Source organism: Macaca thibetana, chromosome 12, assembly GCF_024542745.1.
Source record: "Macaca thibetana thibetana isolate TM-01 chromosome 12, ASM2454274v1, whole genome shotgun sequence".
Classification (NCBI taxonomy): Eukaryota; Metazoa; Chordata; class Mammalia; order Primates; family Cercopithecidae; genus Macaca; species Macaca thibetana.
The window spans coordinates 43,627,527-43,644,963 of NC_065589.1; the positions used below are offsets into that span (position 1 = coordinate 43,627,527).

The 17,437-nt window shown below is 39.2% G+C and overlaps 1 protein-coding gene across 3 annotated transcripts in view; it reads left to right on the plus strand.

The window, feature by feature from the left end:
- SATB2 (SATB homeobox 2) overlaps window positions 1–17,437 on the plus strand; it is a 189,017-nt gene that overhangs the window by 147,245 nt on the left and 24,335 nt on the right. For all 3 annotated transcript variants that reach the window (XM_050750699.1, XM_050750696.1, XM_050750697.1), the window contains one exon: window positions 3,472–3,669. In XM_050750699.1, coding sequence (XP_050606656.1) covers window positions 3,472–3,669 — 198 coding nt within the window. The remainder of the gene's footprint in view (window positions 1–3,471; window positions 3,670–17,437) is intronic.

The window sequence follows — 17,437 nt, forward strand, 5'->3', positions numbered from 1 at the left end:
TTTACCAGACTGTGAAAGTTAAATGAACTATATGAATATCCAGCCAACCTTTGGTCAAAACTTAAAACCAGGCTAAGAGAGAAATCCCAGGGAAGTATATACTCCACAGTTCATGGTGCCCACTCACAGAGCTGGCCAAGGCTGGAAACCAGATGAACTTCTGTGTCAGCATTTCTGAAATGAAAATTATTCTCATGGAATGCTCCACATAACACAGAGAAAACAACAAAAACCTACTTGAGATTTTTAACAGAAAAAGGAGATTTGTTTATTAATAATTCATGAGTTCCCATTGAACATGCACGACAGAAACAGTGCTATTCAATAGAGAATACTGTCATCTGTCACTGTTTTATTTGACATTTACACTTTTTTTTTTGCCTGATACTGCAGAACTTTCTTGGATGGCATGCAAAAATTATATAAATGAAAAAAAATCCCAATGTGGGGACCCTTTATCTCTTCTGTGATGGGTTCACTCACAATTACATACGTGTGTGTTCATGCAACTGCATGGCACTTTCTCACACATTCATTAGCCAGCAAACAAGCTAATAAGAGACCCTATTGAGAAAACAGAGATAAGCATCCCAAATGGGCTGGTGAAAAGATGATATGAATAAAATGATGGTGCATGAGATGGGAAGTGAGGTGAAAGAATAGATTTCCTGAAGATAGGCATACAAATACGTGGAATGAGCAAGCGAGCCAGAGCAAGGAGAAGGCAAATCATGGCTGCCATGAAGAAAACTAACACAAAAATACATTGCCAGTTCAGATACAAAATAAATACCTATAAATGGCATCACAGGAGTGCCGGTATTACGGAATAATGACCTTTAGGAGAAGAGCAAGGTAGAGTTAGGATCACCTTCCGATTTTGTGCTACTATAAGACTCTTTACAATCTTTCTGCTCTGTAGGTTAGTTATTATTATAAAAATCACAGAACCAGCTGATACATTCATAAGCTAATTATTGAGGCAGCTGGGTACACATGGTGCAATATGTCCAAGGCTGTGAAGTATCACAGATTTCTTGGGGCCTGCTGTGGTGGGGGTGCGCTATTGAAGGCTCCATCCCTTAATCTGATCAGCCAAGCAAACACTTTGTGGGGAAACTAGATTAATAACCCTCTAAATACCATGAATGTGCTTCATCTTCAAAACCGGGTTCCCTTAAACATGCTATTAGCTCAGCTCCATGAGGGATTTGAGGAAGTTCTCTGGTGCCTTAAGAACAGGGTCTTGTTGGCTACCTCCCTGTGCCAGAAATTAATTTGGTTTGCTTATGTCTGCACACATGATCACACTTGTGTCTAATCTGCTCCCTAATAGCTTCAAGGTCAAGACCTTGCATGTCAGTGGGCAAATTGAGCACTACACTTCTTAAAGACTGATGGCAGACAGCACACAGTCCATAACGAGGCCTGTAGTGTTGTTCTAAGTGATTGTAATGAGTGCAGATTATAACAGCGCATATAAATCAAATGCAGCAATGAATGTTGTGCGAGACATTCCCAGTGTCATAAGTGGAGATACCACTCAGCTGTCACCTGTCTCCTTTCAAGCTGCAGCTTCCCACAATGCAGTTCAGTCCTCAAGCGGAACAGCAGGTGCTGTCTTCCTTAAGGTCTGGGTATCTCAGATCTTCATCTTTTAACAGATGCAGGTTTTTGTTTGTATTTTCCATTGAATGATTGGTCTCCATGTTCTTGCCTCCCCTGGGAGATGTTAAACATACCTGTTTGAAACATTTGAAAGAATTCAGTTGGATACTTACTCAGATCTGTGAAAAGATAGAGAAGTAGGAGCTTATTTTTCCACTTGTTTTCCATTTCAAGAATTTTTACTTTAAGCAAAGAAACCCTTGAGGAAACACTTGGAGATTTTTTAAAATATAGTTTATTTTTAAAAATATAATTTATTTTCTGGTAGGGATAAAAAAATTTGTCTTTATTTTTTATATACATTGCACCTTGAAAATCAAACGTTATCTGCCTTTCAATTGAGTTGAAAAAGAAATCTGTGAAAATACTTGGAAAAATATTTCCAAGCAAATGATAAGATATCTTGTTTTCATTCTTCCTAACCTTCTAACTCTCCCAAGCTTCCAGTTTATTGCAAGAAAAGATCAGGTCTGCGCAAATGTGGCCTCTCACTTGTAAAAACAAGGCAGTGTTGTGTTACAGATTAGTTTATAAATCCCCGGTGGCTTCACAGTTCAGTGCCTACAGCTGCTGCAGATGGGCCTGGGTTTTTGTCTCTTCGCGGTGCTGCAGCCGGCAGTTGAAGGAGAAAATGGAATGATCAGGTTATTAACATGGAGGCCGTGAGGAAGAGGCTGCACAATGAGAACAGCTGGTGTTGCTGTCTTGGCTGATGCAGCGGAGATAATCAAATCTTGCCTTTTTTTTGGGTAAAGGCAGAAGACACAGTGGAGAGTTAGACAAACAACAGCTTATGATATTATATGGGGTTTTTATAATGCATGTCAGGAAATTTCATTGGCTTACAAGTGATGATATAGAATTTGTTGAGGTTTGGGAATATTTTTCACAAAGTCATTCATGTTTATGTACCTTTTAAGATAAATTTTTACTCTTTTGCAAGAGACATGATGTGGGACAGTTCTTGTTTTGAAAATTAGCGATGTAGCTTGGAAATGATGGGTTAGAAAGCTACTGGGTAAAATATTTTGACATGAGTCAGTGAGCGATGTTGACAGCATCCTCTGTATTATTTTCATATAATCCATCATTATTTGCATTACATTTTCTTTCTTGTGCAGTTGAAAGAGAGAGAACATCCGGATGCCAGAGTTTGGAAGCAGACATTTGCAGGTGTGACCCGACCAACTGCCTACCTTCCTGCAGGTGTGGCTGTGGCGGGAAGGTGATGGTTAAGAGGGCCTAGAGCCCGAGATATTCAGAGGTTGAGCAAATATGCATTTCTTTTCATTCTAGCCAAGGTTATTGCTTCTATTTTGCGGAGTTATTGATAATTGTAAGAATATTTCCTCCCTAGAGAATTCAGTGTTGTTTACACCTAGACAATTTTTCTTTTTTAGAATTTGCTGTCCTGTAATGCACATTTGTTTATCTTCACTCTTAGCATGAAATGCTGCCCAGTTGGGTAATTTTAAAATTGTAGCTGACTGACACAAAATACTTTTTCTGAGAACAGATAACTATAATCTTGCTTATCTTTTACAGAGAAACTGCAATTGAGAATATATTCTATAGGCAGAGTGATACGATATCTAACAAGAGGAAAGATTCTTGGGCAGTGGTATAACCACCTATGTGGTCAGGGGTTGGTTTTTAGAGTCAGATTGTTCCAGTATCTCCCCAGCTTGGTGGGAACAATTTTGACAGAAAAAGATGTACTGTGATGGCACTGGACCACAGTCAAGGCCCCCTCAGCTCCTCTGCACTCTGCAGGTTAATGCAAGCGACCTCCTCTCTCTCCAGGGCTGGCTGTGTGAACTGCTCCGCTGGAAGGAGAACCCAAGCCCAGAAAACCGCACCCTCTGGGAAAACCTCTGTACCATCCGTCGCTTCCTGAACCTTCCCCAGCATGAGAGGGACGTGATCTACGAGGAGGAGTCGAGGCATCACCACAGCGAACGCATGCAACACGTGGTCCAGCTTCCACCTGAGCCAGTGCAGGTCAGTGTCCCCAACCCCCGCATCCCACCTGAGCAGGGCTCTCTGTGCCAGCAGTAGCTGCTGAGGGTTCAAGTAGCACACACCACACCAACTTCTGTTAGAGGGTGTCACATGCCAGGTCCCAAGTACGGAAGATGCTGTTGTCACAGTGGGTACTGTGTGTATATTTGTGTGTGTGCATGCGCGCGTGTGTGTGTATGTACACACAAAGAAAAATGACTGAGAAGTTGAATGCCAAAGACAGCTGCTTTCCTGAGAGCATTTTACTTGTGGGATTATAAAGCCAGAGCACTCACGGAGAATTAAATCTCTTGATCGGAAAACATGGTTTCCATCAGTTCATTTTCTATAAAAAACCTGTGAAGTAGTTTTGCATCCAAAATCCCTCAAAGAATGTTTGATTAGACTGAGGAAAAGAAATAGCCACATGACCTAGGGAATACCATTGAACTCATCTGAACCTTGAGAGACAGATTGTGACAGATTCTTAGAATTTTAAGATGAGATTTTGCTGTCCTTGGTTACATCTCATTTAGAAATCTGCCTTCCTTTGGATTGTGTGTTTTGTTGGCTTAGGTTTTGCTCTCATTGAGAGAAATAATATTGCTTTGCCATAGTAATTGAGTTTAACTACTGACACTTTCCATAATCTAAAATTAATTGCTTTCAAGAAGAAATACTGATTGAGATTTCCAACATTAGGCCCCCTAGAGTTTGGCCCACAAATTGTTGTGGTAGGTTATAAGATGGGCCTGCTGCCCAGTACCCTCAATTTCAGCTGCCACCAAAGAGGACCCTTCTGCCTCTCTCTCAATCTCCTGAAGTAAGAAAAAGTTGAGGCAGGAGTGCATGTGTGCACATGTGTGTGCAGAATGGAAGAGGAGAAGACAAAGGGAGAGTGAGGCACGGTTTCTTGATAAAAATAGAGAGGAGTGGTGAGGGATGCAGTAAAACACCCCACCCTGAGGTTCCTGTCTCCTTTCCCCTCGCTCCCCCTCACACACTTGGGAGAGAAGCCAGAAGTTAACACATCTTTACGTCACTTTTCATCTAAATATCGTCATCTCTGCCAATGATTTTGTGCTATGCTTTTGTGTTATCATTGGTCAGTTTCCAGGGACAAAGTCACAGAGTGAATTGCCCAAACTTAATAGTAGAGGCAGTCTCTTGCAATATCCACAGTGATCCCAGAGTTAGGGATGGGGATGGGGGTGATGAGGGTATGCAGCACATCCTCACCCTTTAGGACCCACCGTCCCCCTTTCCTTCTTGGTCCTTTTCTGACCAAGGCCTCATCCACCACCAGGGCACCTCCCTTTAGATAATTAAACCCATGTACTGAGCCACACAGAGCAGTGGCTTTCAGACTTCGAGATTCAATTGAAATTATAATTAAAGAGGGGCCCAATACAGGCTTTCCAACCTTTTATTTTAGAAAACAAATTTATTTGAAAAGTTTTAGGGAAGCTCTTATTTACTATCAATATCATTTCATAACATACTCTTTGATAGCAGACAGATTAATGAAATGGATAGCCTCAGACAAAAGATCATGTAAACGGTACAGTTCAGCCGTGTGAAAATCTATCACTCCCCCAACATCCCCACCGCTTTTTTTTTTTTTTTTCTGATTTTGATGTGAACTGTATTAGATTTCTGTCTTGAACCAACACAAGGCCAAGGACTTGCTTCAGGGAACCACTGATTTTGCATGGAATTTTTATTCAGGGCCTATCTTAGTTCAGTACAAGTTAAGTAGAAATAAAGCAGCAAGGAAAAAGCAATTGATTCTACATATTAATCACAGGTCATTTTAATCAGAAGATGGTGATAAAGTTGAAAACTTAGAGAAATTTGAGATAAAAGTAATAAAATGCATTGTTTGTTATAATTGAGGGCCTCCCTTCATCTGGATGACAGCTCTTATACCATACCTGTCTGTTTTTTGTCCATAAATTATCATCTTGTTGGGCCCTTTGTTTATTGGTAGCTAAAAGTATATTTAACATAATATTTTGTCTTACAGTTGGCCAGTTTGAGTACAGTACATCTCAGAAGCAGACAGCCAATTGATTTATGAGTTTTATTATCTTTTCTATTAGTATGTCAGAACTAGAGTATGCTGACAATATTTAATGGCTAAGCATGAATCTGTAATTTTTCTTTTCAGTTTTAAGCATCTTGTGGCTATTAACATTAACTTCTGATATCACTAAGAGAGATGCACTTATTTTATAAAAGGTTATTCCCATCACTCAGATCTTAGCTAAAGAGTTTACAAATTAGGTAATTTTCTCTAAAGTGAATTTGCCTCAGCCATTGACCTTGAGCCCATAACTACTGTGAAACTCATCAGCACATCACTTTTTTTTAACATTATGCCTATATCTGAGTGACACTGCTTTGCAATGTTGAATTATGTCTGTCAGCAAAATACAAAGCTGTGGATTGTTTATTACAGTCATAATATGAAAAGTGAAGAAAAATAACTGACACTAGACAGCAGAACTCCTGAGACTAGAGAATACAGTTGGCACAGCCTCAGTGACTTGGGGAGGGCTGTATTTAAAAACATACCAAGCTACTACAAAAAGGTCTGTAATTGTCCAAAAGTCAAGGACTCGGGGTTGGAATTGACTTGAGGCTTTCATATCAACTGAATTTTTAGTGAGATACAGTTACTTACCTGTTTTAGAAATCTTAAAAATTCATATGTAGGGTAATATTAGTTTGGTGATGTTACATTTTTGTCTAATTAGATAGGAAATGTGCCATTATTAAATTGTTAACTATGGGTGAAATCAGTGATTATTAAGAGCTTCTGATATAGCAGCATATTAAAAAACACGTAAGTCCTCTTCACTTGTGGTCATGGAAGTGTGCCATTTAAATTTCTTTAGGTAATTAGGGTACACTATTCCCAAATTTTTCATAAATGGTGAAGATATGAGGCAGTGATTTCCGTGCATAATTACCCACCAGAATAATCTGTTGTATTAGGGTCCCACAGATGTACTGGAATAAAAAGAGGGAACTTTGCATCGCTCCTCCTCCATTTGGTGCTTTCTGTGATATTGAGAAGTCCCTTAGAGTCATAGCCTCTCTTCTTACAGAAAAGAGGAACTTTTTCTTATTGTTTGTGTACAAATGGAGTTAACAAATGGACAGTTTTTTATTGTCTGCTGATGTGTTTCTGTTAAGCCCACAAAAGGTTTAGAAATTGTAAGCCCTTGTTTTTTAAGTTCAGGGGCACATGTACAGGTTCATTACATAGGTAAACTTGTATCATGGGGATCTGCTGCACAGATATTTCGTCACCTAGGCATTAAGCCTAGTACCCATTAGTTATTTTTTGGACCCTCCCCATCCTCTCACCTTTTACCCCTCTATGGGTCCCTCAAATCCACACTTAAAAATTAGAAGATATCTGGCTGGGCGTGGTGGCTCACGCCTGTAATCCCAGCACTTTGGGAGGCCGAGGGGGGCGGATCACAAGGTCAGGAGATTGAGACCATCCTGGCTAACATGGTGAAACCACATCTCTACTAAAAATACAAAAAATTAGCCAGGCGTGGCGGGGGACGCCTGTAGTCCCAGTTACTCGGGAGGCTGAGGCAGGAGAATGGTGTGAACCCAGGAGGCAGAGCTTGCAGTGAGCTGAGATCGCACCACTGCACTCCAGCCTGGGTGACACAGCAAGACTCCGTCTCAAAAATAATAATAATAATAATAATAATTAGAAGATATCACATAAAATCTAGAAAGTCAGATGTGATCCAAGCTCAGAGTTTTATGTGGCTGGAGTCAATGTCCTTCTGCAGGGCATACACTTACTGTCCTGCTGCCCTGGTCCCTGTCTCCCCTCCTTTGAGTGCACATGCATATATAGCTGTCATTTGATTTCTTGAGGCATGTCTCCTGTCAGGTCACCTGACCACCTCATCAAAGCCACAAGTAAGTGCCTTTGCCCCATGGCTCCAATTTCTTTGATGGTAGCTATTACATGCCATTTCTTTTTATATTAATTTATTATAATTTTATAATCCCAACACAATTTTTTGCATGCTTAAGTTCATGTTTGATGGCATTTCTCTTCAGAGATGAAGCAAGGTTATAGTTGAGATCACGCTGGGCCTGAGCCACTGAGGGACGTCGTCAGCCCCAGAGACTCATCAGCCCTGGGAGAATGAGGCGATTCTTCCTTGGGAAGTTGGATTTCTCCAGGTGTTGTGTAGCTTTGATGTCATATTGAATTATCTGGTTTATCCAACTTTCTCTTTAGTATTCTCAGTCTCTTCAGAAACCCTGATTTAAGCCCCTGCTTTTGGAAGCTAGTTCTTCAGAATCTGAACACACTTCGTGAGCTAGATCCTGTCACATCATGAATCCACAGTTGGACCAGCATTGCCCCAGAGGGGTGAGAATTGGTTCCTGGGGAGTGTAAATATCTTAGATTCACAGTGGTTTGTGACCCTGCAAAGGAACTTGGTACGTAAAGAGATAATATCTCTCTGGTATTAAAATTTCATGAAGAGCGGCCATGATTAGACAGAAATGCCCCAAAAGCCTTCTGAGGGGACAGTAGTGAAACACAAGTTGAGAAATACTAATCTACGTAATGTTTCTAGTCCATATGTAGATAGCACAGAGGAGAGACCTTGTGAGGCAAACCAAACCAAAGCATTTCCTGAAAAAGAGGAAATAAATTCTGTTTTTCACCCTGAAAGTTTGGAGACAAAAGTATTCCTGTGGTTGTAGCGATTTTTCTCGCAATGGTTATTATAACCCAAGGCCCTGTGCTGAATGGATGTTCTCAGCTTAGAATAAAACACTGGTTAGGTTAGGTTCATTACTACCAACTCCATTTTACAATTGAAAAAACTGGAACAGAGACGTGAAGCCTTGCCTGAAGCCAGGGTTGCCAGTGGAGTGAAAACACAGATGATTTTGGCATCCAGTCTTTCCTCTGACCACAATTCCCTCCTCATGCAGGAGAGAAGAGAGGACATTGCTCATGCTATGACTAGGTCACTGAGCGAGGGTGATTAGGGAGCACTTGCCAAATTGTTCCTGTCTGTGTCATTTGTGCTTTATTGTGTTTCCACCACACTGTTTCCATGGGTTATTTTGTAAGTTCAGGAATTCTGAGCTTGCTGCTGTGTGGTTTCCTGACAAGTACTTGTTTTAAAATTCCATGCCGTACATTGAATAAGAATGTGAGACCCGGTTAGTGACAGTCAGACATCAGCATTGTCCCTTGACTTGTCTGGGTTGCTTCTCAGGCTATTTTCAGCATTTTCTAAGCCACAGACTCCCTGTCATTGATAGTGACCAATAATTCTCAACCAGGGGAGATTTTGCTTCCATGGGATATTTTGGCAATATCTGGAGTCATTTTTGGTGTTTATAGTTTTGGGAGTGCTACTGGCATCTAGTGGATAAAGGTCAGGGATGCTGCCAAATATCCCACCATGCACAGGGCAGCCCCCCAAAACAAAGACTTATATGATCTACAATGCCAAGAATGAGGCTTGTACCAGTAATTGCCTGACAGTGAAAGATAAAAAATCATTAGTATCTTTGAGGCTGATTCTGAGTTTTTTCGATTAAAAAACTCAGTAATAATAACAATGGTGACACTGCTGCTGCCTCTCCTTCATCTTCCTTCCTCTTCCTCCTCCCTTCTTCCTCCTCCCCTGCCTCCTCCTTTTCCTTCTTCTCTGGCAGTAAGTAGCCTTTTTGAGAGCCAGGCTTTCAAAATGTGAGATTTTCACATGTCTTATCTTCTTCAGTTATTGTGAACAACCAAAGGGGTGGTTGGTTTTTATCTATTAATACTTTCACAGATGAGAAATTGAAGCTTAAAGAAGTTAAAGTAACTCACTCAAAGTGAGAACTTAAATTCACATCTGTCTACCTTCAGAGTCTGACTTTTATCGTGTGCTGGAAAGCGCTGCTAACGTGCGACAGCCAGCATTCCCTGAATACTCACTATTAGCTGTCTGCTGTGATGCAGAGCTGTTTATGAGATCTTCATTTTTAACCATTCACTGAGTAGATCTAGTTCTGTGAGTTTTCTTATTTACAGGACACCTAATGCACTGAAACTCACAAACCATTGGTGTGATGTCAAAGAACTGATGTGACTGAAATTTTTACCTTTCATAGCTGCTTTGGCATTTTTGAGGTGGCTTCAGAATATGCCTCTTATCGCCAATGTTCAAGGGCACTTCAGATTTACCTCTCAGCCCTGGGAATCTGACCCTGATTTTCTACTCCAGCTGCACAGACGGTATCTTGATTTGTAAACTTGCTTCCTGAAGGACATCTTCCAGGAAAATAAATAAACTAATTAATCTATTAAGAATGTTTGCAACTTTTCTTACCAGGTTACTGGAATTTTTCTTTCACCTTGGATTCATTCCAAGCTCCTATTCAAAGCCTACTGTGTGAATGTGGCTGCAGAGTTTTGAATCCCCACTCTAGTCCTGAGGAGAGATGCAAATGAATACTTGCATTTGTAATGAAATATTGTAGCAGTTGGGTAGAAGTAGGTCCTCACTTGGGAAAATGTTGGGAGCTCCTGCCTGTCAGTGAGGCCGCACTAGCATTTTTCATGTTGATATTATGTTGTCCTCTATGTATTTATTCAACTTGAAGAGCATCCTTGATTTTTTATATTACTAGTTTTTCAACATGTCAAAAATTTAAAATTTGTCATTCAGGAATATAAAGAGATTTGGAAGTCATTTGTTATCAATTCTTTTTACTCTAAGAGACAGACATTTTCATCTTGGGTTTACCTTCCAAAGTGTACTGAACAGGTTTCCTTTAGTGATAATCAGAAAGCTGAAGAAGTTCATAGTCAGTAGATTAGATATTAGCTATGGCTTTGTTTTACCTAGAGATTTTTTAAAACTCTAAGAAACTGTAAAATTTAAAAAGTAGGCAGGCAAAGTAGGCCAAAGAAATTTACAGTTTCTTAAAGTTGTTCACTTATTTTCTTTTACAAGACAAATTCCAGCTTAATAATTGGAGATGTATTAAAGGAAATTGAGGATGCTAGAACTTCATGAAAATCCAGGTATAGGACTCTGAGTACAGTTAGGTTTCTCCGAACCTGGAACTGGGAATTCAGCAGCTGCCATTTATGGATTCACCTTCTCCTTTGCCATCCTGAACGTAGCATTACCTCTTTCTCGTGTCAGCTTCTTTCCACTGCAAGCTTTTCTTCCAAGCATCATCTGATTTACCATCTTCTGTATATCTCTGTCTACCTTGTAACTTCTGCGTACTACTCATAGTGTCTCTGCATTATAATTCTGCCTCCTCCACACCCTGCCCTGCCCACGGTTCATGCTGTACCTTATGACTTTTTCCCATGTCTTTGTCAAACTCACTTTCTCTTGCATACTCCATATTTACTACTTTAAGTTCATCTAAGAGGAAAATTGACCGGTTAATCTTATCCTCCTGAAAGTTGACTTTCTTGGCATTCAATTTCCAATCAGTCATCTGAATGCCTAATTTGGAAGGCATTGCATTTTAAAGAGAGAGCTTTGTTGGGCAAAATATTAGAATGACCTTAAGAAGAATAGCAAGTAGAAAGCCACCTGGCCATAGAGCACTTATAGGTAACCTGTGAATGAGCTGTCTTTGGGCTGGAAAGTTAGGGCCTTTTAGTGGAACGTGGGTTCTAGGACCCTGCAGTTACCAGGGTAAAAGAATACAGGTATGATTATCAAGTCTAGAACAAACCTTTCATTATCAAGGGAGATTCATATGACTTCTTGTTTAATGTTTAAAGTTAGTGCTGTGGGCATGCAAGTAGTAGGAAACCAATGCCTAAAGGTGATTTTCAGTTCCATGTGTGTCCAGAGTATTCTACCTTTTTATTCTATTGCAGCTCTTCTAACATTTATCATGTAGTCACATATGTTTAGTGAGTGTCCTAATAAATATTAAACATAAATTTTTATAGTAGTCTCTTCTGGTTCTGCTTATGTTTTTTTTAAAGTCAGTTCAACATTTTACTAGGCTTATCATTTTAATTACTGGAGTTAGCTTTTCATTCATCATGGAGTAGTTCTATTATTTTTGCAAAGTAGAACTCCTCCTATGAGTGACTGGACCTCCATAACACACCGCCTTCCAAATTCAACATTCAGAGTTAGTTGCTGGTTGGAAGTGAAATGTCAAACAGCTGGGTTCCACTTCCTTCAGTCTTTTCCTGCCTTCTGGGAACATAGAGAACTCTGGTTTCTTGAGTAGCTTGTTCTTCCATAATTGCTATGTTTCTTTAAATAATAGTCTATTTTTTAAATAATAGTCTAGTTTTTATATTCTGCATTTTTGAAAGGCAATACAATTCCTGCACCTTACCCTCTTGGTTTTTAGATCCTAAAATTGAGTAGAAGACACTTTGTCCAATGCTTCCCTATAGGTAAAGGGAAGAATCACAGTCAGTTGTGTCATTTATATCGGTACAAAAAGTCCTCATGAATACAAGCCCAGTGCTCAGAAACCACTAAAATTACTAATATATATTGTCTTTCTATTTTAATAGGATATTGAGATTTTTAAAGTTTTTAAAAGTTTTGGGATAGCAAGGTACTCCTTAGACATGTTCTCATATTTTTTTCCTTCTGGTGATCGTAAATGAAACCAGGTATAATATTAAACCTTTAGTGCCTTGACTTTTTTTTTTTTTTTCACATTTTGGTAGGAAAATAAAACTAAACAGAATGCTTTTGAACATAAAGCTTCATTGGCTTTCTTTTTTAATATTGCTTTAGAATTTGTTAGGTGCTGGTTTTGCTGTTGTCCTATTGGTCAACTCAATGTTGCTATTTATCCCCTTCCCCTTCCCCTTCCTTCCTTCTCCCTCCCTCTCTGCCTCCCTCCCTCCTTCCCTGCCTCCTTTTACTTACTTTAAAAAAATATATGAAACACTCTTTAAACCTAAAAGAAGGCAGTGGCTAGTACATTTTGTGAAAGGGCAAACTGATTAAATTGAGTAGCATGGAGCAACAAGAAAATAGATAGAGACTAAGATAGAAAGTGCATTAAAATGCATCCTTCTTTCCGTTCCCACCCACAAAAAAACAACAACAATAAATCTAAACTAAAATTGAGGCACTTGTAAATATTGATGTGTCATAGTTCTAGTTAAGTGCCTTGTCACATTTCATCTGTGAGAGGGCAAACCACATTCCTTTATACTTGTATAGCTAGCTAGCAAAGTCTGGCTTTGGGAAAAAAATGATTAAATTTCATTGATAAGCCTGTTCTTAGGCTTCAAGTTATAGACCTGATTGAGAAAATAGGCCATTTTTATTCTCACATTTTTACTTATTCATTCAACAAATATTTGTGGAGTTTCTTGAATATGCCAAGTATTATTCCAGGTACCACATACCTAATAGTGAAAAAAAAACAAAATTTCACATGTACATTGAGCAGTTTTCTTTTATTCAGAATGTATTTTTAAATAGACCTCCATTTTCCCTCTGGCTACCTTGCATTATTCTAGAATTCATACTGTAAATTAGTGGAATTCATAGGTTCTGTTTCTCCCTCTGATCCTGACCCTGGGTGACATCTTTCTGCTTCTGTTTTTCTAGCTGTTTCTAGAATAGACAGACAGTATCTCTGAAACATGTTAAGCCTCTCAGTGATGAGATTACTTTAAAAGAACAAAGTGTGGCTATTTGAAGGTATCAAACCAAACAGACCTTCTGAGTCTATTCTGTAGAGTCCAAAGTGATTTACGTAGCTCTACAAAGAATGGCATCTGTTGATTAATGATCAAGTTGGCATTTTTAAAAACAGTTTGGATGGAAAACAGATAGATAATAAATATGTCCACTCCAACCCTTATTTCTCCCTCACCACACAGACACTTCTCTTTTTTTGTCCTGCTCATATTTATTCTGTCCAGCCAGAATGACTTCTCCAAGTTAGCCACCTTATTTACTTGGCACTGAGGTATGGGCTAATTCATTGTTAGTACATGAACCAAGCCACCTGGCTCATATGGTGTGCCTTTAATAAAGCTGTGGTCCTTGGAAAGTTAGGTGTGTGAACTAGTCCCTCTTAACAATGAGCTGTTATGGCAGAAAGTCACATGCTGTTCTAGGAAGATGGGAGCCTTCTTCACATTTTCTATTTCAATTTTCTACCAGAGTATTTGTCATTGATAATTGTTGATTTCAAAGGTATTCATCATCATTGCAGAAAAACGGAAAAGAACATCTGCAGAGAAGGGCTTCCCCACCTGGGTCGATGAAGTTCTCATTATTTCACTCTGTTTGGTCAGTGTACTTGTTTCACATACTTTGATTTGGGCCCAATCACTCACACAAGGTCGTAAATCTAGGAGGTAATTAACAGTTGAAATAGGGGATGAGGGTAGCTTAAGAAGCTCAGTCTCAGTTGCCTTTCTGAGAATACGAGGCTACATGCTGGGGATCTGGACTCAACAAACTCGATCGGCAAAAACATACTAATACAGTCATGGTTAAAGCATTTTGGACTGTCTGACTTAAAAAATATTTCAGTACAAAGTAAAACATCCAAATGGAAGTATAATTTATTTTAACCTCCATTTTTTCTTTTTTAAAAAATACTTAAGTAGTATAAGTTGTCAAAGAGCTTATTCAAGTGGACTGAAATATTATCTCTGCTGGAAGCATGGCGAGGTTTTTGGATAGAGAGGAAAGGCCACTGGACCTTCAGATCTGGGTTTGAATTCTAGGACCATCACTGGAATTGGAGCTCTGATGTTGTAGAGGCTGCTTAAAATTTCTGATACTAATTTGTGAGAATAATCCCAAATTGATAGGGTTATTTGAAGTTTATATGAGATGATGATTGCATAGAAGGCACCTGAGAAATGTTAGTAGGTTCTGAGCATTATTAGTAGTAATCTTAAGGATAAAGGGAATAATTCTTACTCAGAAGAGCCCAGAATTGAATCAAGGATGGTGTCAGCATAGAATTTCATATTCAGCAAGATACAGGAGCATGCCTCGCCTCTATTGTTTGCATATAGTACAATTGTTTTAAGACAGATTTAGAGACTCAGCTGTCCGGTTTCATATGGCCTTCCTACATTTTAAACTCTTTTAAAAGTCATTGTAACTTACTTAAAAGTTAAGTGAGAACTTTTCTTCTCAGCTCCGAATGAAATCCTTCTGTAGAGCATAATAAAATGCCATTGGGTATGACAAAAGTTGGTTAGTGCTTTTTTTTTTTTTTAATGTTTTTAAGCTTAAAAAGCAAAAAGGCTACTTCAGCCTCTGCATCATCTCTGAGACTTCTGCTGTCCTTGCTACCCATTAGCATTCACAAAGCTGTGAAAGAGCCATGTAGTGATGATGTTTGAGACTCTTTGGTGCAGTATTAAATAGGCGTCTCCCACATTAGCAGCTCTGTGCTGGCCTTGATGGATTCAAACAAGGGAAAATAAATATTCTCTGGTGTTGAGTTCCTTAGAGGCTACCAGGAAGATGAATTCAGGCTACCAGAAGATGAATTAGGATATGAAGTGACAAGTAGAGTGAAGATGCAGAACTTCCTGTGACCTCAGGACTCTCTTCAGTGGGACCTCTGTGCTGAGAATAATAATGGCCTATTTTCACATGTATGACTCTTCCGGGCATGACTACCTGGAATTCTACCTCTTTCTCTCCCATGTATGCAGGTAAACAGAAGTGGACTTACATACACTAGTGTCACTGTAGAGGGAACATAGGATCAGCTCTAATTTACTCAAACCAAACGAATACAAAAGAATAAAACATTTGCAAATTTTACTATTTTAACTATTGATGGCAATAAATTATTTGAAGTGTAGTTCACAGCAAATACATAACCAGTCATGGCTTTATAAATGAAAGCCACAGGGCAATGAATATAACCATTTGATTTTAATTTTAAAAAATTGTATCTTGCTTGTATAATAGTAGAAACAAACACAAATGCTTCTTTTGAAATTAAAGTTTTCTGTTTATAAACTTCGAAGTGCATTTAAAATAGATGACTGGGATTTACTTAAGGCTAAGTATAGTATGGCTTTAAGGTTAAAAAGTTTCCAAATACTTAAAATTTTTCTGTATGATTATTGCCCCCACACTCAGGATTTCTGTGTGTTGTTTTGGAGACCAGAGCATCTTAAAAAGAATAAATATTACTCTCTATCTCTAGTTTCAATGAACCTTTGACTCCATAGGAGAAAAGATGACATGGTAAAGGAAAGGGTACTGTAAGTGACATGAAGTATAGTCCTAGGGCTGAGTGTGTGACCTTGGATGAGGCATTTCATTGTGAATTTCCATCGACCATTTTGTTTTCTTTTGTTTGTTTGTTTGTTTGTTTGAGACAGGGTCTTACTCTGGTTGCTCAGGCTGGAGTGCAGTGGCACAATCATGGCTCATAGCAGCCTCTACCTCCTGGGCTTGGGGGTTTCTCTCTTCTCCCACCTCAGTCTCCAAAGTAGCTGGGACTACAGGTGCACACTACCATGCCTGGCTAATTTCTTGTATTTTTAGTAGAGATGTGGTTTCACCATGTTGCCCAGGCTGGTCTTGAACTGCTGGACTCAAGCAGTCTACCTGCCTCAGCCTCCCAAAGTGGTGGGATTACAGGTGTGAGCCACTGCGCCTGGCCTCCATCTACTGTTTTCTAAATTATTGCAACATGAGTTAGGTGATTGCAGAGACCGCTTGTATCTAAAACACTCATCCTGTGAGTTGGCTCATCCATTTCTAATTTCCATTTGCGTATCTTAATGAGGGTGTAAAATACAACAACAACAAAACAAAACAAAAACCCTTTGCTCCTGGGAGGTTCAAATGCATTTTGGAGAAACAAATTAGCAACACTCTAACAGATTATGAACATCTTATATTGGACTCAGAGACCCAGTTGATTTTCTTATGACTGATAGTTTTGGCAATTGCAAGAGAAAGCCAGCCACTGAGTTTTAAACTGTCGTAACCAAACCTACCTACTGTGGCTTCTCAGCTGTTTCTGTTTAGTGTGGAAATCTAATGTAGCTGAAAACTACTGCTGATTTTTATTAAGTTGAAGTCTGGAACTTCCCCTTGTAATGATAGAAAAGCACACTTTCAATTAAAGGAAAACTGCCAAAGTTCTGAAATTCATTTATTTTATTATTACTTGGTTTGACCCTAGAAATGGGAGATCAAGCAAACTAGATAGGTTTGACAGTTCTAAGGTCACAAGTTCAATTTCCTCACAAGTTGTTTCTAGATCAAATTCACTGCAAATCATATAACCCTTCACCTTTTGATGTAGAATATTTTATGGAATTGTGGATCACATTGGGGTCATCCTAATAATCACTTTGGGCCTGGGAAAATGACAGGTAAGTCAGGCCAGGCAAAGGAATTCAGTGAGCAAGTCTGAGAAGCAGTACGTGGCTTGTCAGAAGAGACCAGCACAGTGGTCTCACTTCTTCATAGTAGAGTCAGAGTATGCTGGAGAAAGCCTACTCTGGCTCGCAGAAGCCAATTGTGAAATTTTTAGGAATTTCAAAAGCTGGTTGTTATACCATTGGCAGCATGAAACTGGCTGTGGTGGGATTATTCGCACTACAAAAATTGGTGGATTATTCAATTGGGGCTTTTTTTTTTCTTTAGAGACCCAGTTGTTAAATATTTGCCAGCGCAACACTGAGTAGACTCCAGTTAACTTTTTTATTTCAAGCTCTGTGGCCATCCGTGTATTATTTATTTTTTATAAA